Consider the following 10,034-nt stretch of genomic DNA (forward strand, 5'->3'; position numbering starts at 1 on the left):
CCTGTCTATGATGATGGTAGAACCTCCTCTCCTCTAGATGTAGAGGATGCCAACTGTCTATGGTGATGGTAGAATCTCCTCTCCTCCAGTTGTAGAGGATGCCCCTTGTCTATGGTGATGGTAGAACCACCTCTCCTCTAGGTGTAGAGGATGCCCCTTGTCTATGATGATGGTAGAACCTCCTCTCCTCTAGGTGTAGTGTCTGTTCTCATCTATGGTGATGGTAGAACCTCCTCTCCTCTAGGTGTAGAGGATGCCCCCTGTCTATGGTGATGGTAGAACCTCCTTTTCTGTAGGTGAAGAGGATGCCCCCTGTTTATGGTGATGGTAGAACCTCCCGTCCTCTAGGTGTAGAGGATGCCCCCTGTCTATGGTGATGGTAGAACCTCCTTTTCTTTAGGTGTAGAGGATGTCCCCTGTCGATGGTGATGGTAGAACCTCCTCTCCTCTAGGTGTAGAGGATTCCCCCTGTGTATGGTGATGGTAGAACCGCCTCTCATCTAGGTGTAGAGTATGTCCCCTGTCTATGGTGATGGTAGAACCTCCTATACTCTAGGCGTAGAGGATGCCCCTGTCTTTCATGAAGGTAGAACCTCTTCTCTTTTAGGTGTAGAGGATGCCCCTGTTTATGGTGATGGTAGAACCACCTCTGCTCTAGGTGTATAGGATGCCCCCTGTCTTTGGTGATGGTAGAACCGCCTCTACTCTAGGTATAGAGGATGCCACCTGTCTATGGTGATGGTCGAACTACCTCTCCTCTAGGTGTAGAGGATGCCTCCTGTCTATGATTATGGTAGAACCTCCTCTACTCTAAGTGTAGAAGATGCCCCCTGCCTATGGTGATGATAGAACCGCCTCTCATCTAGGTCTAGAGGATGCCCACTGTCTATAATGAGGGTAGAAACTCCGCTACTCCAGGTGTAGAGTATGCCCCCTGTCTATAGTGATGGTAGAACCTCCGCTCCTCTAGGTGTAGAGGATGCCCCCTATCTTTGGTGATGGTAGAACCCCCTTTACTTTTGGTGTAGAGGATGCCCCCTGTCTGTGGTGATGGTAGAACCACCTCTCCTTTAGGTGTAGAGGATGCCCCCTGTCTATAGTGATGTTAGGACCTCCTCTCCTCTAGGTTTGGAGAATGCCCCCTGTCTATGGTGATGGTAGAACCTCCTCTCCTCTAGGTGTAAAGGATGCCCACTGTCTATAATGAGGGTAGAAACTCCTCTACTCTAGGTGTAGAGGATGCCCCTGTCTATGGCGATGGTAGAAACTCCTCTCCTCTAGGTGTATAGGATGCCCCCTGTCTTTGGTGACGGTAGAACCTCTTCTCTTCTCGGTGTAGAGGATGCCCCCCGTCTATGGTGATGATAGAACCTCCTCTCCCTTAGGTGTAGAGGATGCCCCCTGTCTATGGTGATGGTAGAACCCTGTTCACTAGGTGTAGAGGATGCTCCCTGTCTATGGTGATGATAGAACCTCCTCTTCTCTAGATGTAGAGGATGACTACTGTCTATGGTGATGGTAGAACCTCCTCTCCTCTAGGTGTAGAGGATGTCCCCTGTCTATGGTGACGGTGGAACCTCCTATCCTCTAGGTGTAGAGGATGTCCCCTGTCTATGGTGACGGTGGAACCTCCTATCCTTTAGGTGTAGAGGATGTCCCCTGTCTATGGTGACGGTGGAACCTCCTCTCCTCTAGGTGTAGAGGATGCCCCCTGTCTATGGTGACGGTGGAACCTCCTATCCTCTAGGTGTAGAGGATGCCCCCTGTCTATGATGATGGTAGAACCTTCTCTCCTCTAGATGTAGAGGATGCCAACTGTCTATGGTGATGGTAGACTCTCCTCTCCTCCAGTTGTAGAGGATGCCCCTTGTCTATGGTGATGGTAGAACCACCTCTCCTCTAGGTGTAGAGGATGCCCCCTGTCTATGATGATGGTAGAACCACCTCTCCTCTAGGTGTAGAGGATGCCCCCTGTCTATGATGATGGTAGAACCTCCTCTCCTCTAGGTGTAGAGGATGTCCCCTGTCTATGGTGATGATAGATCCTCCGCTCCTCTAGGTGTAGAGGATGCCCCCTGTCTATGGTGATGGTGGAACCTCCTTTCCTCTAGGTGTAGAGGATGCCCCCTGTCTATGGCGATGGTAGAACCTCCCCTCCTCTAGGTGTAGGAGATGCCCCCTGTCTATGGTGATGGTGGAACCTCCTTTCCTCTAGGTGTAGAGGATGCCCCCTGTCTATGATGATGGTAGAACCTCCTCTCCTCTAGGTGTAGTGGATGCCCCTGTCTATGGTGATGGTAGAACCTCCTCTCCTCTAGGTGTAGAGGATGCCCCCTGTCTATGGTGATGGTAGAACCTCCTCTCCTCTAGGTGTAGAGGATGCCCCCTGTCTATGGTGATGGTAGAACCTCCTATCCTCTAGGTGTAGAGGATGCCCCCTGTCTATGGTGATGGTAGAACCGCCTCTCCACTAGGTGTAGAGGATACCCCCTGTCTATGGTGATGGTAGAACCGCCTCTCCACTAGGTGTTTCATAGTTTGTAATCTATCATTGTTTTCTAGTCCCCACATTCCCCTAATAATCTTGGCTGCTCTTCTCTGCACCTTTTCCAGTTCTACTATGTCCTTTTTATACACTGGCGGTCAAAACGCTGCATAATATTCCATGTGTGGTCTGACCAGTGATTTGTGTAAGGGCAAAACCTTGTCCTTATCTTTAGAATCTATCCCATTTGCTTTATTACCCCCAAGTCTTTCTCTGCTGCAGTTAGTGTATAACCCAGGGGCAGATAAGACTGGCTTGGTTTCTGGGCTATATGAATATTACGGCTCCTACAAGTCTGGAATCACTTCTTACATCTGCTACTAGAATCATCTTCTTGGGGAAAGGAGGATGTGTCCCTTCTACCTGCTTTCAATCTGTGGTTTCAGGACCTTTGGAGGGCCTTTAAAGATCCTGCACTGGTGCTTTTGTACATGTGTATTGAGAGCAGGGACACATGTAAGTGGATTTCATGAGTGTACTTCCTCAGTACAAAACTTGGTGGGAGGCCATGGGCCCACTAGAAGCCTTGGACCTTGTGCTATCACCCAAATTGTCTGTATTACAGTCCACTACTGGCATAACCTTACATTTTCCTACAGTAACCCTCATTAGCCATTTCTCTGCCCATTCCTCCCTTTTCCACAAATCCATCTGTAATATTATACTACCCTCCTCTGTATTAATTACTTTACAGAGCTTAGTATCATCCGGAAATATTGAAACTCTACTGTGTAAACCCTCTATGAGGTCATTAATAAAAATATTAATACTGACCCCTGTGGCCACTACTGGTAACATCAACCCAATCTGAGAATGTGCCATTAATGACGACCCTCTGTTTTTTATCCCTAAGCCAATTTCTAACCCAAATATACAGATTTTCCTCCAGTCCCAGCAGTCTCATTTTATGTGCCAACCTTTTCTGGGACACTGTATCAAATGCCTTTGAAAAGTACAGATACACAACATCCACGGCGTTCCTGTGCTGCAATATAACATCTCACTGCAGAAGTTCTGCTCCTTTCCTGCTATGCAGATCAAAAACTTTTTTTGTGTAGTGAACATGGGTTCGCTACACAACACCGGCTCATGGAATCTCACGGGAGCTCGGAAGACCCCCTATAAGTCGTAATACACATATTTATCTGGAGATGCCCTCGAGGACGGGGAAGGAAGGACAACTCTATAACTATGTGGAATGCTCTTAATGGAAATATATTTTGAGATAAAACACGTATCATATGAGAATTATTGCATGAGACTGTGGTAAATTGGGACCTTGTATGTCCTGATCCCTACACAGGTCTGGAAGAAGAAGAGGTGAGGGGACATCTCTGTGACCTTACATGTCCAAAGTGTAGTCAACAAATTGTACCATGTACCTGACAGACAAGGGGAACATTACTCTGTTGAATGTAGATGAGAGCTCCATGATGTCACTACATCACCACTACTGCCCCCTAGCAGCCGGCACTGGGATCGCACGGTGAAGCAGAAGGTGGACAAATGTGTATTTCACCAAAGTATTCAGGTCCGAGGAGGAGGCAGATCTAGGTATCATCTATCGTCTATCTCATATCTATCATCTATCATCCTAGATATATATTTGATTTCTAGTTTTTTCATCCTTCTATGCAGTTTCTCATATAAAGATGAGGACATATTAGAGAGCGTGACTGTGCACCTTCTGGAGTGATCTCATCGGTTCCTGGCAATCACTGCTCAGTTTATACAGAGACGGCGACTCAGGACTTTACTAAGAAATTGTCTGTGGCAAAGAGTGGTCCAAGTCTAAGTAGGTAAGTCATTATAGTCCATATATTCTATCTGTCTGTGTATCTTTTTGTCTATCTGTCTATCTGTCTGTCTGTCTATTTGTCTGTCTGTCTGTCTCTCTGTCTTTCTGTCTCTCTATCTATCTATATATCTGTCTGACAATACATCCATTGTACATTAACTAACTAGAAAACACAGATAATGGTTCTGATGGGAGCTCGTGCTCCATCCAGGATACATGACAGATGTGTTCCCTGTGTGTAGCAGTAGGTGTTCTGTATTGTACTGTATAATGGACCTAGATTGTAGAACACAAGGACCCAGTCACCAGAATGAATTACATATGAGATGTCACATTGCGTCCAGAATAAGGGTTAATACAGTTTCTACGTCCGCAATGCAATGAGGAAGTGTAACGGGACCAGGAAGTGTAGTAGATGTTATGTTGTGCAGGGTACGGTCTGTATCCTCAGGGGGGCATAGAAATTTTTGCTTTTCTCCAGCAGCATCAGACCTGGCAGCCATTAGATGGTTCTGTCTCTAATAGTAACACAAATACACGGACTACAGCTATGTGCAGCACTCGTCAGCTTCTAATTAGATAACGACTAGAAACCCCAAATTACCCACATATAGGATTGTACAAATTCCCAAAAAAGATCCACACAGTCCTGAGCCTTTTCCAACTGGTCTGAAGGGAGACTGGAGGCTGAAAGAACAGGGAGGTTATTACTCTTCCCTCTATTATATCATCTTAGTCCAATAAGAATTCCACAACATTATGGGGGTCATTTACTAAGGGCCCGATTCGCGTTATCCCGACGTGTTACCCGAATATTTCCGATTTGCGCCTGAATTGCCCCGGGATTTTGGCGCACGCAATCGGATTGTGGCGCATCAGCGCTGGCATGCACGCGACGGAAATGGGGGGGGCATGGCCGAACGAAAACCCGACGGATTCGGAAAAAACGCCACATTTAAAAAACAAATGTGTTGCGGAGCTTGCACTTACCTTCACTCAGCCCGGCTCGGTGTATTCTTGTGCGTTCCGGGGAACTTCAGCGCAGCAGTGCCACCTGGTGGACGTCGGAGGAACTATCTTAATGAATCCTGGCCGGACCCGAATCCACCGCAGAGAACGGGCCGCTGGATCACGAATAGACCGGGTAAGTAAATCTGCCCCTATGAATCAATTTTTTTTAGGTTTGGAAGACATAAGGACACACTCAGATGGAAATACTTTGACTAGTTTTCTGCCAGATTCATCACTGGAGGTTTCCATCCAGTATGACGTCATACTGCATCCTCATATACATCGGTAGAGGACAATATCTGGATGAATTTTAAAACAGAATTTTTGGTGTCGGAATCTGCCCCCCCGTAAAAGTGACCTTAGAGGAGGTTTTGGTACTTGGGTTGTTACAAGTTTTTCCTTTCTGTGGTTTTTTAGCTTCATCTACTGCTTGACGCCATGGAAATGTCATGAAGTTAACTGTACTTCCCACACCTATGGTGCTCAACAGTAAGATCATAGCCATAAGCTTCCCTACCCAGGCCATCACAGACATCCCCATCGTAGGAGGTGACTTCTAGATCACTCCACCATCTCATGAATCTTCTCCTGCTCTTGAGTAGTGACTTCACCATTACCGTTGTGGTTTCCATTAACTATTAATAGGCACATCTTTATTTACTCACCCCCAAACACACTGAAAATATTCAATATTCAAACCGTGCAAAGATCCCATACAGGAAATAAAGCTGGAGGTGGTAGAATACTTCATACATCACAAGGTTCCCTCAACTGTTCCAAAACAAATTCACTTCCAATGTTTGCAGAGATAGTTGGTCATGTTCCCGTGTCCTTTTGGGATGAAAATTGTTGAGGTGTTTTGTGGATGTCTGACTATGACCCCTGTCACTGTTTCCTTCAGTTGTCCAGATTTAGATATCTGTTTCGTTTGTTGATGTGGTCAAATGGAAGCAGAAGCTACTGACTGAGCCCTATCCTGAAGTGTGTTACTTTCTAGAGAAAATCTCCTGATGCACCAGGTGTTCCCTGGATGATTGGTGGTGTGGTCAGCCTCTGGATGATTGGTGGTGTGGTCAGCTTCTGGATGATTGGTGGTGTGGTCAGCCTCTGGATGATTGGTGGTGTGGTCAGCCTCTGGATGATTGGTGGTGTGGTCAGCCTCTGGATGATTGGTGGTGTGGTCAGCCTCTGGATGATTGGTGGTGTGGTCAGCCTCTGGATGATTGGTGGTGTGGTCAGCCTCTGGATGATTGGTGGTGTGGTCAGCCTCTGGATGATTGGTGGTGTGGTCAGCCTCTGGATGATTGGTGGTGTGGTCAGCCTTTGGATGATTGTTGGTGTGGTCAGCCTCTGGATGATTGGTGGTGTGGTCAGCCTCTGGATGATTGGTGGTGTGGTCAGCCTCTGGATGATTGGTGGTGTGGTCAGCCTCTGGATGATTGGTGGTGTGGTCAGCCTCTGGATGATTGGTGGTGTGGTCAGCCTCTGGATGATTGGTGGTGTGGTCAGCCTCTGGATGATTGGTGGTGTGGTCAGCCTCTGGATGATTGTTGGTGTGGTCAGCCTCTGGATGATTGGTGGTGTGGTCAGCCTCTGGATGATTGGTGGTGTGGTCAGCCTCTGGATGATTGGTGGTGTGGTCAGCCTTTGGATGATTGGTGGTGTGGTTAGCCTCTGGATGATTGGTGGTGTGGTCAGCCTCTGGATGATTGGTGGTGTGGTCAGCCTCTGGATGATTGGTGGTGTGGTCAGCCTCTGGATGATTGGTGGTGTGGTCAGCCTCTGGATGATTGTTGGTGTGGTCAGCCTCTGGATGATTGGTGGTGTGGTCAGCCTCTGGATGATTGGTGGTGTGGTCAGCCTCTGGATGATTGGTGGTGTGGTCAGCCTCTGGATGATTGGTGGTGTGGTCAGCCTCTGGATGATTGGTAGTGTGGTTAGCCTCTGGATGATTGTTGGTGTGGTCAGCCTCTGGATGATTGGTGGTGTGGTCAGCCTCTGGATGATTGGTGGTGTGGTCAGCCTCTGGATGATTGGTGGTGTGGTCAGCCTCTGGATGATTGGTGGTGTGGTCAGCCTTTGGATGATTGGTGGTGTGGTTAGCCTCTGGATGATTGTTGGTTTGGTCAGCCTCTGGATGATTGGTGGTGTGGTCAGCCTCTGGATGATTGGTGGTGTGGTCAGCCTCTGGATGATTGGTGGTGTGGTCAGCCTCTGGATGATTGGTGGTGTGGTCAGCCTCTGGATGATTGGTGGTGTGGTCAGCCTCTGGATGATTGGTGGTGTGGTCAGCCTCTGGATGATTGGTGGTGTGGTCAGCCTCTGGATGATTGGTGGTGTGGTTAGCCTCTGGATGATTGTTGGTGTGGTCAGCCTCTGGATGATTGGTGGTGTGGTCAGCCTCTGGATGATTGTTGGTGTGGTCAGCCTCTGGATGATTGGTGGTGTGGTCAGCCTCTGGATGATTGGTGGTGTGGTCAGCCTCTGGATGATTGATGGTGTGGTCAGCCTTTGGATGATTGGTGGTGTGGTTAGCCTCTGGATGATTGTTGGTGTGGTCAGCCTCTGGATGATTGGTGGTGTGGTCAGCCCCTGGATGATTGGTGGTGTGGTCAGCCTCTGGATGATTGGTGGTGTGGTCAGCCTCTGGATGATTGGTGGTGTGGTCAGCCTCTGGATGATTGGTGGTGGGGTCAGCCTCTTGATGTTTGGTGGTGTGGTCAGCCTCTGGATGATTGGTGGTGTGGTCAGCCTCTGGATGATTGGTGGTGTGGTCAACCTCTGGATGATTGGTGGTGTGGTCAGCCTCTGGATGATTGGTGGTGTGGTCAGCCTCTGGATGATTGGTGGTGTGGTCAGCCTCTGGATGATTGGTGGTGCGGTCAGCCTCTGGATGATTGGTGGTGTGGTCAGCCTCTGGATGATTGGTGGTGTGGTCAGCCTCTGGATGTTTGGTGGTGTGGTCAGCCTCTGGATGATTCAGCCTATGGATGATTGGTGGTGTGGTCAGCCTCTGGATGATTGGTGGTGTGGTCAGCCTCTGGATGATTGGTGGTGTGGTCAGCCTCTGGATGATTGGTGGTGTGGTCAGCCTATGGATGTTTGGTGGTGTGGTCAGCCTCCTGGAGTAAACCCAGTCTCAGCATCGGAATTAGAAGTTGGGGGGATTAGAATCTGCTTAACTGAAGTGTGTGGGTGTAACTATGGTGTAGATTTGTTGGTCACATGACCATAACACGTGGATTCCTCTCACATGTTCCAACACCTTTCAATATGATGTACACAAAAGACTGATATGTTGTGTTAATGTAATGAAAACAATGAATTACACATAAAAACAAAGTAAAGTTATTTTCTCCTTATAATCAGCAGGAAATCCCTATTGGCAAAGACAATGGAGAATTACCCAAGTCCTGACCTCAACATGACCTGGAAGACATATTGTAATGTCACAGACAGGGAAGATGGCCGACATGTCACCAATGTTGTATCTGCTGTGATTTGTGCTTTGGTCTTCCTATTGGGGCCACCAGTAAATTGCTTTGTCCTTTGGATCCAATTCTTTAGGATGGAGAAGAAATACCGTGCGTTCTTATACCTTCATTTATTCTTTGTCGGATTTATCTTCTCAATATTCCAATCTCTGAACCTGGTCTACTTTGTCTTAGATCTTCACTGGCCCCTTGGTTCCTTCTTTTGTAGGTTGAACAGTGCTATTTTCCATCTCTACATGATTGTGAGCGCCCTTATACTCACTTTGTTCAGCATAGACTATTGCTTGGTTGTCCTGCTTCCTTTTCGATATATTTCCTACCGGACCAAGGGGTTGGCCTATAAGGAACTTCTGGTCATCTGGATCTTCTCTCTTGGGGTCAGTGTTCCTTATTTCATCTTTAAGAACACATATGATTGTCAGAACTCCACCAAATGTGTGTACGGTGTTCTCCATAACGAGAAGGTCCAGTATCAGTCCATAGTGGCCACCGCCTTTGTCCTTGGGTTCTTCATACCTTTCCTGACCATCATTTCATGTCTCATTATCACAGGACTCTTCTATCATTGGAAGAATCCAGCAAGTTACACCAGGAGCTTAAAACTTATTTTTTCGATCCAGATGTGCTTTGCCCTTTGTTGGCTTCCACATCACATCTTCTCTTTTCTCACTTCCTTCACGACCGAAGAAAAACTTCCAAATTCCATTGTTTTTAAGAGTCTTAACCTCACCACGGCCTTGGCCTCATTGACAACTTGCACTAACCCTTTGATGTACGCGTTTATTTGTCCCGATTTCATAGAAGCATTTTTAGATATTTCTAAAAGAACATTTGGTGCTAGAAGGACCTTAGACCACAAAAACAGACTGGACATTTTTTGAATAAACATATTTTTTCTCTGGATTCCTTTTATAATAGTTTTTGGGATTTCTAACTTATAATAAATTGTTCTGTTCCAAAAAGTTTCTCTCTGTAATTAGGGGATGTCAGACACAAAAACATATATGTTATCTATCAAAAACATTGCCATGTCCTCAGGATTTGTTGCCAAATGGTAAAAATGTAATTCCTGATCAGATAATTTGTAATTTCACTGAAAACCTGCTGAAGGATTGTTCCCAAAGATGGATTTTTAGCGTTGTGTCTGTACATCCAGATGACGGCGATGTAGTCCATGAAGGTTGTC

General features: G+C 47.0%; 1 protein-coding gene across 1 annotated transcript; it reads left to right on the forward strand.

Moving 5' to 3' along the window:
• The first annotated feature begins 4,236 nt into the window (after nucleotides 1–4,236).
• LOC140065274 (chemerin-like receptor 1) lies at nucleotides 4,237–9,729 on the forward strand. Its single transcript, XM_072112871.1, has 2 exons — nucleotides 4,237–4,344; nucleotides 8,727–9,729. Exon 2 carries the CDS (start codon nucleotides 8,749–8,751, stop codon nucleotides 9,727–9,729), a length of 981 nt encoding a protein of 326 aa, XP_071968972.1. The 5' UTR covers nucleotides 4,237–4,344; nucleotides 8,727–8,748.
• Nucleotides 9,730–10,034: the final 305 nt, after the last annotated feature.

This window comes from Engystomops pustulosus, chromosome 6, assembly GCF_040894005.1.
Source record: "Engystomops pustulosus chromosome 6, aEngPut4.maternal, whole genome shotgun sequence".
Taxonomy (NCBI): Eukaryota; Metazoa; Chordata; class Amphibia; order Anura; family Leptodactylidae; genus Engystomops; species Engystomops pustulosus.